The 26,054-nt window shown below is 38.3% G+C and overlaps 1 protein-coding gene across 2 annotated transcripts; it reads right to left on the reverse strand.

The window, feature by feature from the left end:
* Positions 1 to 14,826: 14,826 nt before the first annotated feature.
* On the reverse strand, positions 14,827 to 16,070 carry LOC144320083 (L-lactate dehydrogenase A chain-like). 2 transcript variants are annotated; one of them, XM_077908454.1, is made up of 2 exons: positions 15,325 to 16,070; positions 14,827 to 15,085 (listed from the first exon to the last, which is right to left on the reverse strand). In XM_077908454.1, exons 1-2 carry the CDS (start codon positions 16,031 to 16,033, stop codon positions 14,925 to 14,927), a joined length of 870 nt encoding a protein of 289 aa, XP_077764580.1. In that variant the 5' UTR covers positions 16,034 to 16,070; the 3' UTR covers positions 14,827 to 14,924. The 2 variants fall into 2 exon arrangements, with proteins under 2 accessions (XP_077764580.1, XP_077764579.1); XM_077908453.1 differs by having other exon boundaries at positions 14,925 to 16,070.
* Positions 16,071 to 26,054: the final 9,984 nt, after the last annotated feature.

The raw sequence follows: 26,054 nt of genomic DNA on the forward strand, positions 1-26,054 counted from the left end.
GGAGACTCAATTCAGACCCAAAGACACATGTAGATTAAAGGTGAAGGGGTTAGAAAAACATTTACCATGCAAATGAATATGAAAAGAAAGCCAGCGTAGCAATACTTAGGTCAGACAAAATAGATTTTAAAACAAAGACTTTAATAAGAGACAAAGAAGGACACTACGTAATGATAAAGGGAACAATCCAACAAAAGGATATAACAATTATAAACATCTATGCACCCAACACGGGAGGACCTAAATATATAAAAACACTATTAATAGGTATATGGATGAAACTGAAAGTAACACAATACTAGTAGGGGAATCTAACACCCCACTTAGACCAATGGATACATCATCCAGACAGAAAATCAACATGGAAATAGTGGCTTTGAATGACACCTTAAATCAGATGGACCTAACAGATATGTTCAGAACATTCCATCCAAAAAGAATGGAATACACATTCTTTTCAAGTGAATGTGGAACATTCTCCAGAATAAATCACATGTTAGGCCATAAAACAAGTCTTAATAAGTTCAAAAATATTGAAATCATATATGCATCTTTTCTAACTACAACAGTATGAAACTAGAAATCAATCACAAGAAAAATCTGGAAAAAATACAAATACACAGAGGTTAAATAACATGCTACTAAACAATGAATGGGGAAACCAATAAATCAAAGGAGAAATAAAAAATACATGGAGACAAATGAAAGTGAAAACATAACAGTCTAAAATCTTTTGGATGCAACAAAGCTGTTCTAAGAGGGAAGTTTATAGCAATACAGGCCTACCTCAAGAAACAAGAAAAATCAAATAAACAATCTTACACCTACAAAAGCTAAAAAAAAGAACAAAGCCCAAAGCCAGTGGAAGGAAGGAAATAATAAAGATTAGAGGAGATATAAATTAAATAGAGACTAAAATAACAGTAGAATAAATTAGTAAAACTAGGAACTGGTTCTTTGAAAAGATTAGCAAGATTGATAAAACTTTAGCCAGATTCATCAAGAAAAAGAGACAACTCAAATAAATAAAATCAGAAATAAGGGAGAGGGATCCCTGGGTGGCGCAGAGGTTTAGCGCCTGCCTTTGGCCCAGGGCGCGATCCCGTATTGAATCCCACGTTGGGCTCCCAGTGCCGGAGCCTGCGTCTCCCTCTGCCTATGTCTCTGCCTCTCTCTCTCTCTCTCTCTCTCTCTCTCTCTGTGTGTGACTATCATAAATAAATAAAAAATTAAAAAAAAAACAACATATGGATCACATTAAAAAAAAAAAAGAAAAGAAATAAGGGAGAAATAATTGACATCACAGAAATACAAAGGATTATAAAGAATATTATGAAAAATTATATGGCGATAAATTAGAAGGCAACAAACCTAGAAAAAATAGATAACTTCCTAGCAACATAAAACCTTTCAAAACTGAATCAAGGAGAAATAGAAAATTTGAACAGACTACTAGTACTGAAATTGAATCAGTAATCAAAAAACTCAAACAAACAATTCAGGACCAAATGGTTTCACAGGTGAATTCTCCCAAACATTTATAGAAGACTTAATACCTATTTTTCTCCAACAATTTCAAAAAATAGAAAAGGAGGGAAAGCTTCCAAATTCATTATGAGGCCAGCATCACCCTAATATGAAAATCAGATAAAGACACTGCAAAAAAAGGAAACTGCCAACATCTCTGATGAACATCAATGTAAAAATTCTCAACAAAATAATAGCAAACTGAACATTACAAAAACATTACATTTAAAAAATCATCCATCATGATCAAGTGGGATTTGTTCCAGGGATGCAAGAGTGGTTCAATATTGTAAACCAACTAATATGATACATCATATTAACAAGAAAAAGTTAAAAAAATATATATGATTATCTCAATAGATGCAGAAAAAGCATTTCACAAGGTGCAGTATCTATGCAGGATGAAAACTCTCAACAAAGTAGGTTTAGAAGAAATATACCTCAACATAATAAAAGCCATTTGTGAAAAACTCACAGCTAACATCATATTCAATGGTGAAAAACTGAGAGCTTTTCCTCTAAGATTAGGAAGAAGATAAGAATGTCCACTTTCACCACTTTCACTCACCATGGTATTGGAAGTCCTAGCCACAGCAATTAGACAACCAAAAGAGATAAAAGGCATCCAACTTGATAAGGAAGAAATAAAACTTTCACTCCTTCACATGACATGATACCATATTTAGAAAATCTTAAAGAATCCACCAAAAAATTGCTAGAACTGGTAAATTCAGTAAGTTGCAAGATACAAAATTAGTATATAGAAATATGTTGCATTTCTTTAACCTAAATATTAAGTAGCTGAAAGAGAAATTAAGGAAACAATCTCACTTACAATTGCACTAAAATAATAAAATACCTAGGAATAAACTTAACCAAGGAGGAAAAGACCTATGCTTTAAAAACTATAAAACATTGATGAAAGAAATTGCAGATGACACAAACAAATGGGAAGATATTCCATGTTCATGGATTGTAAGAATTAATATTGTTTAATGACCATACTACTGAAAGTAATCTACGGATTCAATGCAATCTCTATCAAAATACCAACAGAATTTTTCATAGAACTAGAACAATTAATACTAAAATTTGTATGGCCCTGAATAGCCAAAGCAATCTCTTTTTTTAAAGATTTTATTTATTTATTCATGAGAGAGACAGAGAGAGAGGTAGAGATATAGGCAGAGGGAGAAGCAGGCTCCCTGTGGGGAGCCCAATGTGGAACTCCACCCCAGGACCCTGGTAACATGACTGAGCCAAAGTCAGATGCTCAACCACTGAGCCAACCAGATGCCCTAGCCAAAGCAATCTTGAGAAAGAAGAAAAAAACTGCAGGTATCACAATACCAGATTTTACAATATACTACAAAGCTAAAGAAATCAAATCAGTATGGTACTGGCACAAAAATAGACTCATAGATCAATAGAACAGAAGAAAGCCCAGAAATAAAACTAAACATATGGTCAATTAATCTATGGCCAAGGAGGCAAGAATATATAATGGGAAAAACACAATGTCTTCAACAAAAGGCCTTGAGAAAAGTGGATAGCAACATGCAAAAGAATGAAACTAAACCACTTTTTTTTTTTTTTTTACTAAACCACTTTCTTACACCATACATAAAAATAAACACAAGAAGGATTAAAGACCTACATGTGAGATCTGAAACCATAAAACTCCTAGAAAAAAAAAAAAACATAGTCAGTAATTTCTTTGATATCAACTATAGAAACATTTTTCTAGGTATGTCTCCATACCTAGAAAGGGAATCAAAAACAAAATTAAACTATTGTAAATACACCAAAATAACATTTGTACAGGAAAGGAAACAATCAATGAAACAATGAGGCAACCTACTGAATGGGAGAAGATATCTGCAAATGGTATATATGACGAGGGGTTAGTATCCAAAATACATAAAGAACTTATACAGCTCCACACTAAAGAGAACCAAATATTCTGATTTTAAAATGTGCAAAGGGAAAAAATAAATAAAATTAATTAGTTAATTAATTTAAAATGCTCAAAGGACCTTAATAGATATTTTTTTCAAAGACATATAAATGGCCAACATAAAAAGATAGCCAATAACACTAATTGTCAGGGAAATGCAAATCGAACCACAATAAGATATCACCTCATACCTGTCAGAATGGCTAAAATCAGAAGCACAAGAAATAGAAAGTGTTGACATTATTTGAAGTAAAAGGAATCCTCATGCACTATTGGGAATGCAAATTGGTGCAGCCACTATGAAAACACTATGGAGTTTCCTCAAAAAATTAAAAAAAGAATTATCATATGATCTGGTAATTTTCCTACTGAATATTTACCCAAAGAGAATGAAAGTACTACTTTGAAAAGATATATATATACCCCTATGCTTACCATGGCATTATTTATAATAGTTAAGATATGAAAGCGACCCAAAGTATGTATCCACAGATGAATGGATAAAGATGTACTGTGTATATAGAGAGGTTTATAGATAGTAAAATATTACACAGCCATAAAAAAGAATGAGATCTTGCCATTTGCAACAACATGAATGGATATAGAGGCTATAATCCTATATGAAATAAGTTACACTGAGAAAGACAAATACCATATGATTTCACTCATGTGTGGAATTTAAGAAACAAAACAAATGAGCAAACAAAGAAAAAAAAAAAAGAGAGAGACCAAAAAACCCAGATGTTAAATATAGAGAACAAAAGGTTGCCAGAGGAAAGGTAGGTAGGGGGTGAGTGAAACAGATAAAGTGGATTAAGAGTGTACTTATTGTGATGAGCACTGAGAAATGAAGAGTTGTTGAGTCACTATATTGTACAGCTAAAACTAATATAACATTACATGTTAATTAAATATTTAAAAATAAAAAGTATTCTTAGCTCACAAGTTGTACTAAAGCAGGCCAGAGTTTGGCAAGGTTTCTTGGTCCTGATGTGGAGATCAATGCTTATATTAACATTTTGTGAGCTAGGGACAACTATAACTTTCATGCTCCCTACTCTCAGTTTCCCAGGCAGTAAAATCACTGGAAACAAATCCTAAAGACTAGAGATAAAAACTGATAAAAATGCCTTCGATGAAATAAATTTGAAATTAAAATCTAGAAACAACTGTTCCCTTCAGGTTTAGTTACATATTACTGTAGCTAAGAATATTCATTATTCCCATGAGGTTTTAGATGTTCATATTTCCCTTTTCTCTTCAAACTTCAGCTTTAATAAGTGTTTACAGAAAAAAATATATATGAAAAGACTTTTGACTCCACATTAATAATAAATAGCTCTAGGCAGTGAACGCTGGCTACTCCTGATGTTACCCTTGGCTCCCAAGTCTGATTGACCGTGTTGACTTCTCCTTCCTGCCTTGAGTGATTTTAATCCAGGTCCAGGGTACTTGATTTTCAGTTTAGTTACATAAATGTAACTAAGTTAAATAAATGATTTGGATCTGGGACAGTAGGTTCCTTTCCTTCTTGAAAATCCTTTCTCAAGGGGAATTTCAAGCTGGCAGGATGAACTAGAAAGAATGATAAAGAAATGGAGACATTATCTATGGTGAAAAATATCAAGTGGCTTCCCAGACTTCTGGACTCATTAGGACTTTGGACCTAAAAACACTACTAGAAGACCCCCCACCCCCAAAATCTGTGTTCTGTGGATTTAACGATTTTGGGCTTTAGCTACGACATCTGGCTCATAGACTGCTGTCTAAACCTTCCTGGTTTTCACAGGGCCGAGTTTTGTGGTCTCCACTCCTTTGCCTCATTCTGTTCGCAAGTGTCTCTGTTCCTGACTTTCTCTACCTTGGCTGGAGATTTCTGGGTCTCTGCCTCTGACACTTCCACCTCCATTAGCATGGCTGTCCCATGGCGGTCCCTTGAATTAGGGAGACCCTTTCCTTGGTGTTCTGCTCTGTTCAAAGGGCAAAGTTGGGTTCTTGGGGACTAGAAGAATGCAAATTAAAAACAAAAAGTGCTATGTTTCTGTATCAAATCAGTAGTGAATATATAAGCATAAATAAATATATATAATATATTAAAATAATATATAAACAGATATGTTTAATATAAATATAATAGGTAATATATGTTATTAATTATATAATATTACATAATATATTAATTTATAATATAAGTATACAAAATAATATATAAACATAAAATATTTATATATATACATTTGGTGCTGTTAAAGGTGTCAGGAAGCATCTTCTCACATAATGTAGGAACATGTGTAAATCAGAACAGTGGAGAGCCCTGCTGGAATACCATTTGACAACATACATCAAGAGCCTTAAAACTGTTTCTATCCTTTAATTGCAGAGCCCATTTCTAGGAATATATTTCAGCAGAAGAATCCCAATATAGAAAAAATCTTTCAGCAGAGAGATATTCATTATAACATAATTACGACCTAAAAAGGAAAACCTAAACATCCAATCATGAGGGAAGATGATTGTCAACTAAGCCACATATAGTTGATGAGGAGTGTTCGTGTTTATAATACAAGAAAAGGTGAAAAAGCTGGATACAAATTCGTATGTACAATATGACTCCTACTATTTAAAAAGACATGTGCATAGGGAAAAAATAAAAATTCCAAATACCAGTCCATTTCCTCCTCATACTTTCATGTACTTGATATTTCCTACTATAGATATATGAGTATAATCAGGGAGAAAACATGTACAGGATCACATGGCATGTAACACTGTATGTACACTGGAATAATCAGGGACAAAGGTCCATGATCTATTGCCTAGGGAAAAGAGCTGAACATAAAGATGCATATGCAAAATGAATGTGATGATTTAAAAACCCTCTACATTATGGGCATCGAACTGAAATACCTATAGGAGCCAGATATGCAGCATAAACAAAAGAAAAGAAAAAAAAGAAAGAAACAAACAAACACGGGCCAGCACTGGGACAATGGCACATTGGCAAACATGCCTTCCTTTTGAAGGTGACTCCTCAGCTCCTGTCATTTGAAAATACAGGTTTGATTTTTTTTAAAAGATTTATTATTTATTGATTGATTGATTGATTGATTGATTTGAGGGGAGGAGGGGGAGAGGGAGAAGGAAAGAAGCAGACTCCCTGCTGAGTACAGAGCCCAGCCCAGCTTGATCCCACAACCCTGAGATCATGACTTGAGCCAAAATCAAGAGTCACATGCTTAATTGAAGGAGTCACCCAGGTGCCCCCAGTTTCAATTTTTCAAGAAAAATATGAAATCTGGATTTAATGTAAAAATCTCTTCGTTTTTGCATGTTAAAATCTAACTTTAAATTATAAATATATTGCATGAACCAAATAAAACGTACTGGATTTATTTTTAGCCAAAAAGCTACCCATTTACATCTTCTCTACATTTGAATAAATACACACACACACACACACACACACACACACACAGAAATAGAACTTAAGGAGAATCCAACCAAAATGGAAGCAGTCATCATGGCTGGTGATGGGACTTTGGTGATTCCTACTATTTTATATGCTTCCGTGTATTTACAATTTTCCTTAATATACATAGATGGTCTTACAATGGCAATTTCAAAGCATTATTTTTCACCATAGTACAGACAGAGTTTATCTCTTGAAGATTGCTCAGGATCTGGAGCTTCTTTTTCTCATTCCTTTCTCCATATGAGAGCCATTAAATTAAGCGTTTAATTGTTCTTAAGGGATTTTTATAAAAAGCACCAACATCACACGTAGATAAAAGACCCAAATATGCCTGCATAAAAAATGACAACCCTGTCAAGTGGACAGTAAAACAGGATATCATTTTGATGGCACTGCCTGGTATCTCTCTCCCCACCCCCTTGCCTCTGTGCCACTGAAACCCAAAGGAATCACGTCCCTCCCACCTGCTTTACCACTACAGTGCAGCTGAGGAGGAGGCGAGAAGAGGCAGTAGCTAAGCTTAGAGAACCTAGGAGATGCAGGAAGAGCTGGTGGCTTGGAAAAAATGAAAGATGTTACATCTTACCCCAAATTATTTTAATAACTCTGGTTTGAAAGCTGAGCCATTTCTCTAGATATTAAAGGGGGGGGGGGAGAAGTAACGAAAGACCATCTCTAATTCTCCACAAGACAGAGCTGCAGATGGAGAAAAAGTAGAAAAGAAGTTAGATTGCCCTTCTACAAGTCAAGTACCATTAAGGCTCTTTTAATTTCCTTTATATTTTCCCTGTAAGTTCAAAGGGATGGTTTAAAGTTTCACTGTGCACTTAGGTGGCATGCCCTGTGCAAGGCAGGAGTCATATTTTCACTCATTCTTTTGCTTCTCCTTGAGCACATGCCCTGTTTTCTGTCCTGTTCTAAGAGCCTTGGGGGGCTTAGGCATAACAAGAAAGTGTCTGGGGAGGTGGATTTTGGTGGAGTCCCCGGGCACTGCTGTGGGCAGGGGTCGTGAGGTTAAGTGGTTGGGAGAAAGGTTTGCATACTTTTGAACTTCTGCCTGGATTGCTTGACTTTGCCTTGGCTTTTCCCTTGAATGGTTATATGCTCTGTGTCAGTGCTATGCTGGGCAGGGTTTAACAACCAGTTAAGGCAAGAGCCTTGATTTATAGCATTTTCTGATTTTTGTCATGTAAATACTCCTCCCATAGCTGACTTCGAGCCACCAACCTGATGTCATTGAATGCAGAGCTGGAGGAGATATATAGCCCACTCCTCCAGCACACTGCTAGGTTAGCTCTTCTGCCCAAAATGGTCAAGCCACTTAAGGGTCTGTTGCTTTCCAGCACCATTTCTCAGCTTGGAAGCTGTTCTTGCTCTGAAATCCCACTCTCTATTCTGCTGCCACTTTATCCTCCTCTGGCTGGACACAGTCTTAGTCTGGGATCTTTTTTAGCTAATCGGATTAACAATTTTATCTCAACAGATTTTATTATATCTCTCTTCTTACAATTTCTTTTTTTTTTTCATTTTATTGACTTTATTTCTTTACCACTGTTCATTTCAGACGGAGAACATTGAATGTGGAATCAGTCCTTTCTTTAAAAAGGCAGATAGCTCATGCCATGAGAAGCAGTAAGAGCTCCTCTGTGCTCACTTCAGCAGCAGGTGTACTAAAATAGATACAACCAAGAGCAGATTGGTGCAGCTCCTGCCCAACGATGACATGCGAATGTGTGAAGCAGGCCATATTTTTTCCAGGGACCATCTATATCTATATGGTGGTGCCAGATGACTGAGACAGATGATTAGGAGGAAGATGGTTTCTCTCTAACTTTGGAGTTAACTTAGCCACTGCTGCCACCATTGTGAGTCTTCTCAGAAGCTCTTGAAATGGCATGGGAGGATATTCATTGGGCAGAAAGTCAAAGTCTGACTTCACCACTAGCTTCCTGTGTGAGCTGCTGCATGTCATGTAAGCCTCTCAGGAACTTCAGTTTTCTGAAACTGATCCTCCAGCAACAAAAGGTTGCTCATTTCTGACTCACATGGGCAAAACAGAATCAAGTGAACATTTTCTCAGTTGGATTGCTGCTTCCTCTCCATCCAGGACTCTAAGCATCATTGTTTCCATTATGTGTTGATCTGTATTCCATCAGGAAATGTAAATCCCAAGCTCATCTGCTTAACCTTTGTAGGTAGAGCACAGGAGGAAATCCATCTTTACCTGTACTGGATCATTATGATCGCCTTGCATTTGTGTTCCATTTTTCTCTGCACAAATGCCTAAAACTTTGCTGTCTTTGTGAACAGAACTGCCCTTCTCACCATCCTTGCCATCTTTCTTGTGCTGTACCTGAATATCTATGAAATGAAACAAAAGGTTAGGGAGAGGAAGAAAGTTCCTCTCAACTCATTTAAAACGGTTGTGAGGGTCAAAAGGACAATACATTTGCTTCATTTTTACTACAAAAGTAGAACATATTCTTTGCAGAATTAGGAAATACGGTTGGCAAAAGAAGAAAAAATAACAAAATGAAATAAACAAAAACCACCCATAATTCTAACAACCAGATATAGACACTGTAACTACTGGCATATAACTTTCTAGACATATACATGTGTTTTGAGTTCACAAAATGAGTTTCTATTGTATGTTTTGTTTGTAACCCTCTTTTTTCCATGTCCATAAGCATGTTGTTACTGTATCACTTTTAATGGTGGCAGTGTATCTCATTATGTTGATATACCTTATTTAACCTATCCCCTATACTTGGGCATTTAGGTTGTTTCTTATATTTTACATCCTTGTACATGCATTTTTATATATTTGTGTGATTATTCTGTTAGGCTAAATTTCTGAAAGTGCAATTGCTTGATCAAAAGTTCTCAGAGGTTTTTTCTACTTTTCATTGGGTTGTCAAACTGAACAGATTAGAGGGTGGGAGAAATGTGGTGGGCTGCTTTTGGAAGCTGTTTAATTGAAGTGACAAAAGTGTTATTATAAAGGGTAGAAACAATGAAATAAATTGTACTTAAAATTATAGCTAAAGGGAGGTGGGGAAGAGGAGGCATGTCCTCAAGGCAGAAATGGATATCCTTGAAAGATGGAAGCATGCAGAAAGGTGGTGTACTGGGATCTGCTGTCAAGGATCCTGCAAGTCGGAGTTTTGGAACGAAGCTCAGCTGCCTCCTGAGAGAGAAATGATATTGGCTCTGCTGTTTAGATTGGGAATGTGCTTCTGTATTAGTCAGCTTCTGCTGCAGCTCCAGTGTGTTTCAGACAACCCCCAACTCAGTGGCTCAGAACAGTAAATGTTTATTTCTCACTCACGGTCTGCAGGTCAGTGGCAGCAGCTCCTCCTGAAGGCTGAATATCAGATTCAGGATATACGTCTCTGTGTGTATCTTCTTGCAGGACCCATGCTGAAGGACCACTGCCTCCCAGAATGTGATCTAATGGGGCTTCTGGTTCTCAGAACGGTCATATGGACTTCTTCTGTCTATATCCCATTGGCCAAAGTAGTCACAGGGCCAAGCCCATGGAGGGAAGCCAGGGGAAGTAGACTCTGCCCCAGAGGAAGGGAGCATAGAGGAAAATACCTGCTAAACAATATTCAATCAATCACAGCAACTCTTCTAGGCACTGCATATTTAATTAGGTAATAAGGTATTGCCTGAGCTAGTTTTTCTTCAAAGTGTTGCTGCGCTGAAAAAGATGGACAAGAAAGTGGAAAGCAACAAAATGAGCAACTTGCTGTATCATCCCCTAATTGGAAATCTCTCACACAAGCTCCTGGCTGCTCTGATTGTTTAGCCAAAGCAGAGACTTCCATTTTAAGTAGTACTACAAAAAGAAAGAAAGAAAGAAAGAAAGAAAGAAAGAAAGAAAGAAAGAAAGAAAGAAAGAGAAAAAGAAAAAGTAAAAAAGAAAAAAGAAAAAGTGACGGAGTTGAAAGTATTGCTTAACAGCAGGTGGATCCTGATTTTAAGGGGTTTGCAGTTTATGATCTACAGGATTTAAGAAATATAAAATTATAAATATAAACTTAAATTTAAAAGTGCTTATTTCAAATGAGAGAAAGCCACAAAGCACATGTTTTAAAATAATTAATAAAATATTAACAAAATAGTTAACAAAAATATCCCCAAATTAAAAAAATATATATTTTAATTGGCTAGCCACCTGACACACCTCTATATGTCTTTCCACATTTTGTGGGCTCAAAAATTTTGATAACTTTTTTACTTGACAATAATTTTGTAATATCACTTCTATATGGATAAGAGAGATTTAATCATTCCACTAGCATGATAGCTTCTGACTGTATATTTCAAAGTGTTCTCTTCCACAACCAGTGTCTGGCACATTGGCCATCCCCATAGTGTGATACCACCACTAGCCCTGGAGCTTCATGTTAGCTAACTTCACACATTGTCAGGAAGAACATAACTAGAAATAACTGAAATGTCTATCAACTGATGCATTTATTTGATGAACAAAATGGAGTATTATTTAGCCATAAAAAGAATAAAGTACTGATTCATACTATAATGTGAATGAATCTTGAAAACGTTGCTCTAAGTTTAAAAAGCCAGATGCAAAAGGCAACATATTGTATGATTTCATGGACATGAAATGTACAGAACAAGCAGATTTATAGAGACAGAAAGTAGATTAGGGGGCATTAAGAGATTAGGAGCTGGCTGGCAGTGGGGGAAGGAAAGAATAGAGTGACTCATGGGGTTTCTTTGGGGGGAGAGGGGTGTGAAAATGTTCTAGAATCAAATAGTTGTGACAGTTGCACAGCAATGTGAATATACTAAAGTAACTGAATTATAGCTTTAAAGGATTCAATTTGAGGATATAGGAGTCATATCTCAATTAAATTAAAAAATTCCCGAAAGCCATTCCTACATTCAAACAAGTGGAAATAACTGAACCCAAAGTGCCTGCAAACTGTGTAAATACATCACACTGAACCAAACTCACTCTATCTTCACTTGGACGTCCCTTTAGTCAGACCCTGAAATACCCTTAGCTGCCACATGATATGAAAAGATGGTGATGGAGGGAAGTCAAGGTAGAAGGAAACAATGGTTTTACTTTTGCAAACTTTACAGAAGCATATGACCAAGTGAACACTTGTCAGGCCCTGAAAGGGGTCCCTGTGAGTGAGAGCCCTGAAGTTCAAGCACCACACTTAATACTTTCATGGCCAGTACCCTCTCTCCCCACCACACCCTGTTCTCATCCTGTGCAGACACTCATTTAAATTTTAGAAAATGGTCAAGGGGTCTTTTTATCCAGTTTCTTGAAAGGAAACAAAGCAAAGATTTCTTAACTAACTTACTAAATCCTGTTTCTATTTTCATTGTACCTAAATAGACTAAAAGACTTCTACACAAACAAATAAGCAAATGAAAACCTTTGTTGTTGTTGTTGTTTAGAGCTTGGCAACTTTTTTTGCCTTTTCCATGAAATAGGGAGTAGCCTCTAACTGGAATCTCTCTCAACAGGGTCTGCCCCTTCCCAGAGGATCAAAGCCGAAACTTCATTTCACCACCAGGGCCTAACTAGAATTCCAGAGCCCTCAGAATCCTCTCTGTACTGATGACTCAGCCCCTCAGGCTGACCCTCCCGCTCATGGAATCCCCTCTCTCCAGCTGTAGCTCTAATTTTGTCATGCACCTGGCTGGCTCTTTCCCAAGCTTCTCTCCTATTCAGTTGGATAGAATTCAGAAGTCCATAAATTCTCCAGCTCCCTGGAACCAAATTATTTCTGAGCCCAGAGAAGGCAGCTCTGCCAGGTCCAGGGACTTGAAATTCACTCATTTGGAAAGTACATAAATCCAAACTCTAAAAGGCAATAGAGGTATTTTTCTGACATTGAGTATGCTTCTGACTTTGAATGACCCATTTCCCAATAACCAAAAAATACTCTTTTGGATACAAACTTCTAACTCCCCATTCAGGTATTAAAAAGAAATCAGCTTTTTTTTTTTTTTTTTTTTTTTAAAGATTTTATTTATTTATTCATGAGAGACACAGAGACAAAGAGAGGCAGAGACACAGGCAGAGGGGGAAGCAGACTCCATGCAGGAAGCCTGACGTGGGACTCGATCCTGGGTTTCCAGGATCACACCCTGGGCTGACGGCGGCACTAAACCGCTGAGCCACCCAGGCTGCCCTAAAAAGAAATCAGCTTTAAGAAAATAAATTGTTCCTGTTTTCCAACAAATCTTTCCTGTCCTCTTCTCATTTCAGCAAAGATGAGCAAATAAGACAGATCCCAGTGACCTTGGGACGCCTGGGTGTCTCAGCAGTTGAGTGTCTGCCTTTGGCTCAAGTCGTGATCCCAAGGTCCTGGGATTGAATCTCCCTCTGCCTATGTCTCTACTTCTCTCTGTGTGTCTATCATGAATAAATAAATAAAATCTTAAAAAAAAAAAAGTCCCAGGGACTGTCAAAGATTAGCTTCTGAAATACTTGAGTTGTTTAGCCAGAGCAGAGACTTCCATTTCAAAATGGTGGACCAAGTACAAGTTGCAGTTTTTCCAAATTCCTAGAGATAATTGTGCTTTAAAAAAGTAAGACTTTGGTCACAAATAACTTAGAGAATAAAAATTGAGGGGCACCTGCGTGGCTAGGTGGTAGAGCATGTGACTCTTGATCTCAGGGTTGTAAGATGGAGGCCCACATTGAGTGTAGAGATTACTTAAAAATAAAACCTTAAAAAAAAAGGAATAAAAATTGAGAAGATTGGATTGACAGGGAAATCTGTAGTCCAGATGCATCTGAGACCTCCGAGAAAAGTTGAAGCATGCTAAGGAGGTATATACTTGGAGCTGTATAAACCTGCAGCAGAAGGGAGTCCAGGGCAACAGACAGGGAATAGATGTCATAGCAATAGCAGCCAAGCAGCAGTGATGGAGTGTCTGCCTCCAGGCTCCATTAGATCAGAGACAGGGCAGCAGGTGGCTGTTGACCTTAGTGGGGAGCGCTGAGTACTAACATCTAACAAACCAGTACAGTGCCCTGCCAGGTGACATAGCCCGTCCTTCCTCTTCCTGAAAGCAGACCAGAATACAAGCAATTCACCAGGGCAACTCTTGTCTCCTTTCCAGGCAGACCATACAAACAGATGTGACACAGACTCTAACTGGGAATCTCAACCACACAGATAAGCCCACAACCAAGATATAGAAAGTATTCAAGAAAATCAACCTTCGTGAAGAAGACAATGAACTAAAGAAGTGGAAGTATGATGAAACAAAGCTAGTGGAACAATGAAAATGGCACTTATGGACTAGAACCCGGTTTCCTTATTCTCAGGCCACCAACCGATCTTTTCCCTTCTTCACACTGCCATCCATTCCTAAGCTGGCACTCCCTATACAGTAGGAACATTTTTGAGACATTTCTTTATTTTCTCAAATAAAAGCAATTTTGAGAAAAAACTTGCATTCGAGTGGAGAACAGCCACACAGATAGGAAACTACTTCATTTCCTCATTTCCTTTTTTTTTCCACTGTTCAAAATTTATTTGGTATTTTAGTTGGTAGGACAGATAGTTGGCTGCATTGTCTTTTTACATTTTATGGCAATGTACACTATATTCCGACATATATAGTACACAAAATAAGATCCTTTAGAAGAGTTATGCACTACACATGCAATATTGAATTTATACATTAGATCCCAGGATGTGACTGAAGAAAAAAGATCGACTAAGCATGTTGGGTGTTGGGGCAAAGGAATCAGAAGTTACGGAACACAGTAAATACACATCTGGTTTGAGGAGTAACTGCAGCATAAGTGACATTGGCAGTGGTGCCTCCAAGATGGTGGAACTATATTACGTTAACCAATTTAGGACTACACAAGACAGGTATCATCCAGCATCAGGATATAGCTGCAGGGTTTTGTGAACCATTCCCATTTGTAACTTTAGGAAACTGATGTTTTTCTTAGCCCATTTTAATATTACTACTTGAGTAACAGGTCAAATAATAAGGACAACATACACAACCTCCAACTAAAATCTTGTCGTAGTCTAGATAGTGACGTGGTACATTAGAAAATTTTAAAACTGCAGTTCCTTTTGGATCCCCCAAAGTGTATCTGCATTCTTCAAATGGGCCTCTTCCTCAGGAGTCAGAGTCACTCTCACATCGGAGATTCCATTCTGCCCCAAGATGCAAGGAACACTAAGGAAGACATCATCTTTTATTCCATAGAGACCCTTAATCATGGTGGAAATTGGATGCACCCACCTAAAATTCTTCGTTATACTTTCTGCCAAATCTGCTACAGACAGTCCAATGGCCCAGGAAGTGTAGCCTTTCAGTTTGATCACCTCATAGGCACTGTCAACCACCTGTTTGTAAACCTCTTTCCACTGTTCCTTATCTGCATCAGTGCCTAAGTCAGGGTGCAGATTCTTCAGAGAGACACCAGCAACATTTGCTCCACTCCATACAGGCACACTGGAGTCTCCATGCTCTCCAAGGACCCACCTATGACAGCTTAATGGGTGAACTCCCAACCTTTCCCCTATTAGGTAACGGAACCGGGCTGAATCCAGATTGCAATCACTTCCAATAATGCGGTTTTTGGGAAAGCCAGTTATCTTCCAAGCCACATAGGTAAAGATATTCACTGGATTGGAAACAACAAGCAACTTGCAGTTTGGGCTGTATTTGACAATATTAGGAATGATGAACTTAAAGATGTTCAGGTTACGCTGGATCAAATTAAGACGACTTTCTCCCTCTTGCTGACATGCCCCAGCCGTGATAATAGCCAGCTTGGAGTTTGCAGTCACATTATAGTCTTTGCCAGAGACAATTTTTGGTGTTCTAAAGAAAAGGCTGCTGTGCTGGAGATCCATCGTCTCTTCCTTCAATTTGTCTTCCATGACATCAACAAGAGCGAGTTCATCTGACAAGTCCTTCATTAAGATACTGATGGCACAAGTCATGCCAATAGCAACAACCCCAATGACTGTAATCTTATTCTGGGAGATATTGTCTTCCTTAAGAAGATTCTGAATCAGCTGATCCTTGAGAGTTGCCATTTTGGACTTAGAACCAAAAGGAATCGGGAGTGCATGGCAGGCAGCAGGTGGCCGTGTGCGGGGTCAGGTCGGGGTCGGGACTTGGCGGCTGTGGCTCCTCCTTATTTCCTATTTTGAAGAACGGCTTCCCTATCCTCCACCCTGAAATGTCTGTATTGCCCACCCCCATGCCCCACCCCATCCATCCATTAGCAAGGTCACCGTCACCTCTCTCTAGTGAAGCACCTGGGTGGCTGAGTCACTTAGTCAGCTAAGTGTTTGACTCTTGGTTTTTCAGCTCAGGTCATGATCTCAGGGTTGTGAGATCGAGTGCCACACCCCCATGCGTGCTGGGCATGGAGCCTACTTAAGATTTGATTCTCTCTCCCTCTCCCTCCATCCCTACCTCCCCAAACATCCCTGTCCCAGCTCACAGTCTCTCTCAAAAAAAAAAAAAAAAAAAAAGGATTGCACAGCTTTGTAGCTATCACCCTCCAATCCATTCTCTGCACTTTAGCCAGATGGGACTTCCAAAAATGCAAAATCTGAGTACTACGTCACTCTGGATGCTCGAGAACTTTTCAAGGTCTTCTCTTAGCTTTTTATATTGAGTTCACATTCTATAAATTACCCTACAGTACCTTGCAGGATCTGGCTCCTCTGTTCTTGTCCAATCTTATCTCTTGACTTGACCCTTGACAACCAGTCTGCCTGACCTGCTTTGTTCTAGGACCCACCCTCAGTAAACTTCTTTCATTTGCTCCTCTCTTCTCCAAGCTGCTTTCTCTGCTTGAAACAGTCTTTCCTTCTGTTTTCATAAGGCAAACACTTATTTATCCTTCAGCTTTCAGCTTTGGGGAACCTTCCTGGGCCTCCAGAGTTTGTGGTGCCTCTTCTGTTTTCCTGTGACACTATACACCTTATTCTGCATTGATCTCTCCAGACCATGTATTTTTTTGTCTGTACCTCCTCTACTATATAAGCCCCAGAAGGCAGAGACTTCTTTGTTCTCTATTTTATTCACACATGAAGCATGGTAAGCACACAATGACAACCTTTTGAATAAATGAGCTGTTTGGTGCTTTTATTTATGCTTTTGCAGTACACTGTGAACATATTTAGGTCCCAAGAGAAACATGGCCATTTTCTTCTTTGACAGAATGGATTTGCAGGCTGTTCTCAGACCTACCTTGACTTATAGATAATCTATTTAATCAATAAGTTAATTCCACAAATAATATGGAGGGCCAGGAACATTCTATTCGCTGGGTACAGCCAGAAACAGAGCAGACACAAATCTTGTAGAATCTAATTTTATAGGCTGGTTACATGATCACCATCCTCCTCTTCTCTACCAACCCTCCCTGAGACCAATTTGACATTCTGCTGGAATCCTCTCCAACTGTTGATGAGTCCTGCCTGTATAGGACACCATGTTTTGGGATGCCTAGGTGGCTCAGAGGTTGAGCATCTGCCTTGGCTCAGGGTGTGGTCCCAGAGTCCTGGGATTGAGTCCCATATCAGGCTTCCTGCATGGAGCCTGCTTCTCCCTCTGCCCCCCACCCCTGCCCTCTCTCTGTCTCTCATGAATAAATAACTAAAATCTTAAAAAAAAAAAAAAAAAAGGATGCTATGTTTCATGGCCATACTCCTAGATTCTATTTTATTTTTAAACTTTCTGTAATGGAAGATTCAAACATATACAAAAGTTCAGAGAATAGGTTAATGAACCTCTGTATATCTAACATGGCAACCTCTGTCCAGGTCATTTCATTTATTACCCCTCCCCCCCACATACATACTTGTCCACTATCCACTAGATTATTTTAAAGCAAAACTGGGCATCTAGTTATTTCATCCATAAATCCCTTCTGAAGGAAGAGGGTTTTCACAGGGACTTGGAGGATGGAAAGCTCACAGATCAGTGGAGAAGAAGCAGCATGTCATCTGAAATGAGAATGAGAGTATAAGGAAAGATTTGGACAGGAAATGAATAGTGTATACACAGTCAGGAGGAAGCTGTGCTGGAGAGAGAGAAGGTTGGGAACGTCAGGTAGAAATAATTACAAAAAGTTTCAAATGCCAGCCTGAGGATGTTGGGTTCCTACAGAGAAGGGTAGATATTCACATAATATTTTAGATTTGGAATGAACCAAGCAGTGTTTGAGTGAATGATCATCTAGGGTGAGAGTGGGCCCAGGGAACCCAAGGGGCAAAACAAATAGAGGGGAAATGGGTTTAGAGGAGTCATTATTACCATTCAGCACAACCAATGGGCCCAGATCACCATGATATTGGTAGAAACGGTGAGGAGGGATGGGTGAGGATGCGTTTCAAAGACTGAGATAATAAAATGTGCTCCTTGTCCCAATGGACTGGTGAAGGAAAGAATAAGAGATGAGTCTGAGGCTCAAGTCTGGGTGGCTAGGAGCCTGGAAATGTCACAAAGTCAAAGAAAATGTGAGGGAGAATCTCTTAGGGAGATGATAAGTTTTATTTTGGAATTAATAACAAGGATATCCAAATATAAATATCAATTAGTCTGTTGGAGATGCAGGATTGGAATGTGGGTGGAAGTGATAAAGAAGGTTTCAGTTGACCCACATAAAACTGACAGTCGAGGTCAGGTGTTTCTAATAGTTTTACACATGAAGAATGAAAAGAGAAACCAGGAGAAGAAGGAAAAAGCAGGAAGCAGATAGCAAGGAATATGGGAGGAGGAAAAAAATAAAAGAAAAGGACAGAAAAAGGAGAACAGAATTGAGGAGAGGGTAGGGAAAAAAGAGCAAGTCAGAAGAAAGAAGAATCATGGCCATGACAGGAAAAAAAAAAGATAAAAGCACCAGGAGAGTAAAATAACCTCCAAAGTCAGAGGAGAGCCTTTGTAAAAAAAGAATTTTGGTCATGAGTGGGACTCTGTCGGTTGGAAAAGCCCACTGAATATGCATGATGTCATGTACTGTACATTCACGACACACACAAGGCCACATTCAATCCATTGACCTTAAGGGCAGAGCACAAGGCTCATTTGTTCCCCCTCCCCCCCCCCCCCCCCCCCCCCCATGAGCACTTGCCTCTGAAAAGAAGGAGAAGTCTGTCCTGGGAGAGTTCTTACTCTTCCGTCAGGCTAGTTCGCTGGGTTGTGAAAAACCAGAAATTGAAAAATTCATTTCTGCTTCGAGTCACTCTAGTAAGTAAGCGGCAGGTAATAGGTTTGGGAGACACATGGGCACCAAATTTAGTGTCAGGGAAGAAAGAAGTGACAAAGTCAAGACTCAACACTGGAGAAGAACTAATATAGCTTAGAAGGAATGAGCTGTGCCTCAGTCTCTACTATGATCCAAACAGGATTTACTTTTGCAATTGGGTGGCCTCCTTTGGTGACTACAGGAAAAATAAATCTAACACAGAACCATGGAAGACAAATAAAGTCCTATAAATTGCATTAATCATGGGAAAATTGCATCATGGCACAGATTAGGTGGCATGACAAATACAGACAGAAGGGAGATAGTTCTCGGAAAAAAGAGCCAGAAAAAATAGAATTTGTGCATTACCAGAATCACATGGAAGAGAGGTGATTGATATCTAGAACATTGGTAGTGACGACATAGAAATCAAGTAAGGTAGACGTAGAGGAGATGGTTAGTTTATCATCGTGTTTTGTTCATTTAGATATTCTTTTGGAAATACCTATTTTCTTTTTTTGTCCACGTTCTATGTTAACCAAGATTGTTTTTTCTATTGTTTTTTAAGACTATGTTTATTTAGAGATAACTTTGATTCAATATTCGCCAAGAGTTTTTTCCTTTATTTTTTAAAAACCTAATTGATAGAAAATTTTGAACTTAGAAGTAGAAAGAACAGTATAATGAACTCACATGTATCTATTACCTAGTTTTTAAACCCATCTAGAAATGCTTCAATATACATCTATCTTTTGCTGAACAAAACTTTTAAAAATAGCACTTATGCCATTATGATAGTACAACTTAAAATAATTCCTTTATATAATTGAATACTAAGCCTATATTCACATTTCCCCAATTATCTCAAAGATGTATTTTATAGTGAGTTTGTTCAAAGTAGGATCCAAACAATGTCCATACATTGGCTTTGGTTGTTATATCTCACAAGTATCTTGTATTCTCTAACAATGCATGCCTCTATTTTTTTATGCCATTATTTTGTGGAGAAAGTAGCTCATCTGACTTATAGGATATCTCATTCAGGATTTCATTTATTACATATTAATGATCTTGTTTAAATGTTCTTCCTCGGGATCCCTGGGTGGCGCAGCGGTTTGGCGCCTGCCTTTGGCCCAGGGCGCGATCCTGGAGACCCGGGATCGAATCCCACATCGGACTCCCGGTGCATGGAGCCTGCTTCTCGCTCTGCTTCTCTCTCTGTCTCTCTCTCTCTCTCTGTGACTATCATGAATAAATAAATAAAAAAATCTTTAAAAAAAAAATAAATAAATGTTCTTCCTCTTGTTTTCTGTAAACTGACCACTAAACCTACTGAGTTGATAAGATTCAGGTTTGATTTTTTTTTTTTTTTTAAGCAAGAATATACTCCATAAGTGGTGGTGTGTTTTTCCAACCATAGGACATCATTATACAGACCAGTTGTTTTAATGATACCAAGATGGATCAATGGGTTAAGGAAAACATTTCCATTATGGAGGTCTTCATTGACTTTTAACCTAATTGTTTTAGCAAACACTAATTGTTGCCTAGATCATAAAGGGGTGCAAAACGATGCTTTTTGAATCCTATCATTTTTTCTTCATTCACTGGTCAGAATTATAGGTCTACGAAGATCTTTACCACATCAACAATTTGGTTACCCTGAAATACAGTACATACAGGAAAGGAAGGATATTTCATACTTTCCTTTTCAATGTTACTGTGCCCTAGCAACCTTCAAAGATGACCAATGAAATATTTTTGAAAACCATCATAAACTCAGGAATTTTTATATATCTGATTCTTTGTCTTGCTCAAATGGTCCCATCTTTGGCAAATGGGAGCCTCAAAGGTGGCTTTTGTGTCCTTTTGATATGATTCCATTTGTTTTGAAAGGCTTCTTTATTTCTTCCTTGACATAAAATGATGTCCCAGACTTACTTGTTAATTTTCTGCCCTAGTCTTGAAATCAGGCACTTTTCCAAAAGAGTTCTGGTTTCTCATAGTGGGGAATGGTTTCTGATTTCTCTTACTGGGAAGTTCTGATTTCTCTTAGTGGGGAATGGTATTTAGAGACCAGAATCTGAATGCTGGTCATGCATATTATTACTGAATTAGCATTGCTTCTCACACTTTTCAGGGACAGAGCAACGAAGTGTGCATTTTTTATTTATTTTAAGAAAAAAGATAAGTTCATATTGATTTCCTATTCAAATGGAAGATTATGGGATTTTTACTTAATTTCTTTGTTTTATACTCTTTAGTAATCTTACTGTTATTAGTAATACTGATGTTTTACTATCTCTCATTTTTTAGTCAATAGCCAATAGTTCATCAAATACTTATGAAAATCTAGGTAGTAAAAACAAAACAATAAGGGGAATACAAGAAAACATTATTGTAAAAAGGAACTACAATTGCTATCTTCAGAAACATAAGAGACAATACTGCTTCCACAGAATTACTGCAAGAAAATTTTAACCTATGTTAAATGTGTTGTGAATTACAACTAATTAGTAATTATGTTAATATTATAAAAATCAAGTTTTTCAGGAAAGGAGAAATAAGATACAATTACAAAATCAAGTAAATTAAGGGGTCCCTTGTGGCTCAGTTGGTTAAGCATCTGCCTTCAGTTCAGGTCATAATCCCATCCCTCACATTGGGCTATCTGCTCTGTGGGGAGCCTGCTTCTCTCTCTCTCTCTCTGCCTGCTGCTTCTCCTGCTCATGCTCTCTCTGTCAAAGAAATAAATAAAATCTTTTATTTTTTTAAATCAAGTAAGCAAAAACCCTGCAACCATGAACTTAAATTGAAAATATTAATAGGAACTCAGTTTTTCTTATTTTCAAAAATAAATATTTTCTCACTATTTGCCCTTAAAAATTCATAAAACAATGACAATGCAGTGGCAAAGACTATCCTTCAAGCCCAGATGGTAGTCTCTAAATAACATTTCCTAATGAAAAGGAAGTAGGAATCATGGGAAAAATATCACAAGGATGCAATGAGCCAAATCTAGGATGTGGGAAATTCTATAGAAACTTAAGACCCAGGCAGCCTGGGTGGTTCAGCAGTTTAGCGCCACCTTCGGCCCAGGGCCTGATCCTGGAGACTCGGGATCCAGTCCCATGTTGGGCGGGCTTCCTGCATGGAGCCTGCTTCTCCCTCTGCCTGTGTCTCTGCCCCTCTCTCTCTCTCTGTCTCTCATGAATAAATAAATAAAATCTTAAAAAAAAAAAAAAAAAGAAAGAAACTTATGACCCAATTTCTCCTACAAATAAATGGCAATTTAAAAAGAGAGGAACCAATATGTATTATGTGTGGATCTTTTTTGGGTTCTGTGGTATAATAAGACATATATTTGTATGATATTTTAAAATCACTAATTTTTTTACATATGATATATGATAGTATTATTATGTTACAAAAAAAGAGTCCTTATCTGGGGTGCCTGGCTGGCTCAGTTGGTAGAGCATGTAACTCTTGATCTCAGGTCATGAGTTCAAGGCCCACTTTGGGTCTAGGCCTTACTTAATGAAAGTCCTTATCTGCTAGCATTCTGAAATTTTTATAATTGAAATGATATGAGATTTGGTATTTGCTTTAATACCATATACTCTAGATTTAAAAAGTGGAGGAGATATAAGTAAAACAAATTTGGCACAATATTGATAAATATTGAAGCCAGGTGGTACAGTTTCAATATATACTATTCTTTTTCTTGTATGTTTGAAAATGACATTAACAAAAGTTTAAAAAAAGACATTATTTAGAAACACTAAAGAAAACTGAAATTAATGGAGAAATATAAGGATGCTTAAAAAGTGATTAAGTCATTAGTTAATTAAACACAAGAATCATGAACAAATCCAGCCCAAATCCCATGCCTCAGGGTCCAGTAAGGAGCACGATGTGCCTGAAATTCTTCCAAAGTCCCAGTTCAGGGCCTGGACTTAGCTCCAGATGTCCCTTGACCCTTGGGCCTCCTTTGCCTAGGGCAGCAATTTGTGTTCCCAGCCTGCTGGTTGGAGACCCTTTGTAAAGCAGGCCACACGTGCAGCCTCATAATTCACAGAGCCCTTCCCGACATGCGTGAATAGTTGGTCACATTCTCCACATTTTTATGCAGATGACATTGCATAGGGTGGAGGTTGGGGACTGGGGCAGCTGATTAGGAAATCACCAAAGGCAGTCAAAAAAAACAAAAAAACAAAAAAACAAAAAAAAAAAACAAAAAAAACCCAAGGAACCTCCCTAAGGAACACCACAGGAAACCAGCATAAGCTCACAGCCTTTGGGTTTGTTCCTCTGTGGTGCTGGTTGGGAGTCACAGGGCTGCTGCAGTGTCCCTCTCTCCAGCTTCCGTCTCCCCCTCAGCTGTTGTTTCCCCTCAATCCCTTTCCTCCCACCCAAGGTACAGGAGGACTTCATTCCATTTAGAGAACTCCTAGTGTTTCCTGGCGGCCAGCGATGATTCATTTTTATTCCCTTGAATCTTCTCCATGGCCAGAGCATTGTTTTCCATATCCTTCCCATCCCCCAGGAGAGAACAAAAGGCCACACATTTGGTCTTCTGGCTGGAGTCTATGCTAGATAGACCATGACATCCCACACCTTGAGCTAGGGTTCCTCCAGCTCCCTTAGATTTCACAAAGCATTTTGAGATAAACTCTTAACAGTAGGATACATTCACTTTCCGGTTGAAGTGATGTATTATATGATTCATCTGTTCCCTAATATTTCCAGTCAGAGTCATGAAATCTGGCCTCTACCCCTGATGCAAACCCTTGTGTTTATAAGAAGTAACCTAAGTAACCTACCACATTTTCAGAGTTGAAATCATGCTTCCTGTCCCATGAATTTGTAAACTCAGCAAGACAACATTTTCTCTGTTGCAAATCAATCCTACTTGAAAAGTTGGTATTATTGAAATAAGTTCTAAATAAGGCAGGTTTGAATAAGAATTTCATCTTCACACTTCTACCCCAAACTATGGCTAGATCAATGGGACCTTCAATTGTATTTTATTTCAACTTTGTGATCCCAAATGGAGGCACAATCATATTAGCAAAATTGAAGGATTAAAAAGTGACCAAGATCATCCAAAATTCTATTTGCAACAGAGGACAAGTAGGATTCCCAGAATCACAGAAAGTTTGCAGTACATAGACTTTAGCCAGCATCTACCCTCTCTTTTCAGAAATAGTAAAACTGAAGTCCAAAGAGAGTGGTATTTTGCCTAAGACAACAGAGGTAGTAAGTTGAAATCAGGTTCAAAACCAAGTTTACCACAAAAGACTCAAAATTCATTTTCTCACTCATGTCAACTGTGTCAACTTCTGAAGTATCCTCCTTACTGGTGTCCACCTCCTTGCCGGTCTCTTCTTGTCCCTTCCATCTGTCCTCCATACTGCTACCTGCCATGGCCACCTAGCCTCTGATCACATATCTCTCGGCCCAGAACTGTTCCATCATTCTGATTGTTCCCACTGACATTTCAGTGGTATCTCATAGTGCATGAGCGTGCTCTTCCCAGAGCACATGGAAAAGAAGCTACTCCTCAAGCAAGCTCTGGGTTTAGCTACATCTCTTTCCATGCAGTTTTCTCTGTCCAGAAGATTCTTCCTCTTTATCTTTACCAGACAAGATCCTCTTACCTTTTAGAGGCTCAGTTCAGATGACACATCCTCCACAAAACTTTCATTAATGCTGCTAAGTGAAACCTCTTCCCTCTATCTCCTGCTCTGTACAGTTCAAAGCTCCATTTTAGTAGATACCACATTCCATCTGGTGTAACACTGGAGTCAATTATGAACATTCTGCTTTTTCCCACTAAACTATACATTCCTTTAAGTTAAAGACTAGATCTTATTTACAGCCCCAGCAGAGATATTTCTCACAGTGAACATCAAAAATATTTTTTTATTAAACTGTGTTGAAATCCACTATCTTGGGGTGTCTGGGTAGCTCAGGGGTTCAGCATCTGCCTTTGGCTCAGGTTGTGATCCCAGGGTCCTGGGATGGAGTCCTGCATCAGGCTCCCCACAGGGAGTCTGCTTCTCCCTCTGCCTGTGTCTCTGCCTCTCTCTCATGAATAAATGAATAAAATATTTTAAAAAAATAAAAAAGAAATCCACTATCTTTGAGAACCCAACAGCATTTAGTATAGACATATCATTCTGAAGAGCTGAAATTAAGTATTTTATATGTTTCTATACTTGATGTTCTCAAGTATAATGAAGGATACTTCTATTTCCCACAATGTGTCAGGAATAAAAATAGGAAGGATTCTTTCTCTTTTCCTGTTTCCTTAGATCAAGCTCAGCTAAAAGTTCAACTAAACATATAATTATTGAATGCTCTATAACAATCGCCAACCATCGCTGTCTATTATTAAAGAAAGTTGCAAAAAACTGATGGCCTTAGAAACTACCCTTGACTAGAAATCAGAAGACCTTGCTACTTCAGACTATACCAAATCTCTATCAATGTGACCATTGACCAATCACTTAATCTCTACTCTCTGCCTCAGCTGTAAAAAGGGCCATTCATAAAAGGTGGCTTCCATCATGGGCATGGATGCCATACACCCTGCAACAAAGTTGTAGACAATTCTGCAAATGTATATGGTATGAGTTAAAGCAGAGATTCTCAAAGTGTAGTCCCCAGTCAGAAATATCTACTAGGAATTTTATTAAAATGCACATCCTCAAGTTGTGCCCTAAATTAACTGACTCAGAAACACTGGTTCCTTGGTGTGAGGCCAATTCCTTTGCTGTGATGATACTGGATCTGGAAGGGGGTGGGGCTGCACTGGGGTAGTTCTTCTCCATCCTACCAGCTCGAAGTGC

Source organism: Canis aureus, chromosome 9, assembly GCF_053574225.1.
Source record: "Canis aureus isolate CA01 chromosome 9, VMU_Caureus_v.1.0, whole genome shotgun sequence".
Lineage (NCBI taxonomy): Eukaryota > Metazoa > Chordata > Mammalia > Carnivora > Canidae > Canis > Canis aureus.

Excerpts from the sequence above, each read along its gene's own strand:
- LOC144320083 (XM_077908453.1), bottom strand. The coding sequence starts at position 16,033 with ATGGCAACTCTCAAGGATCAGCTGATTCAGAATCTTCTTAAGGAAGAC.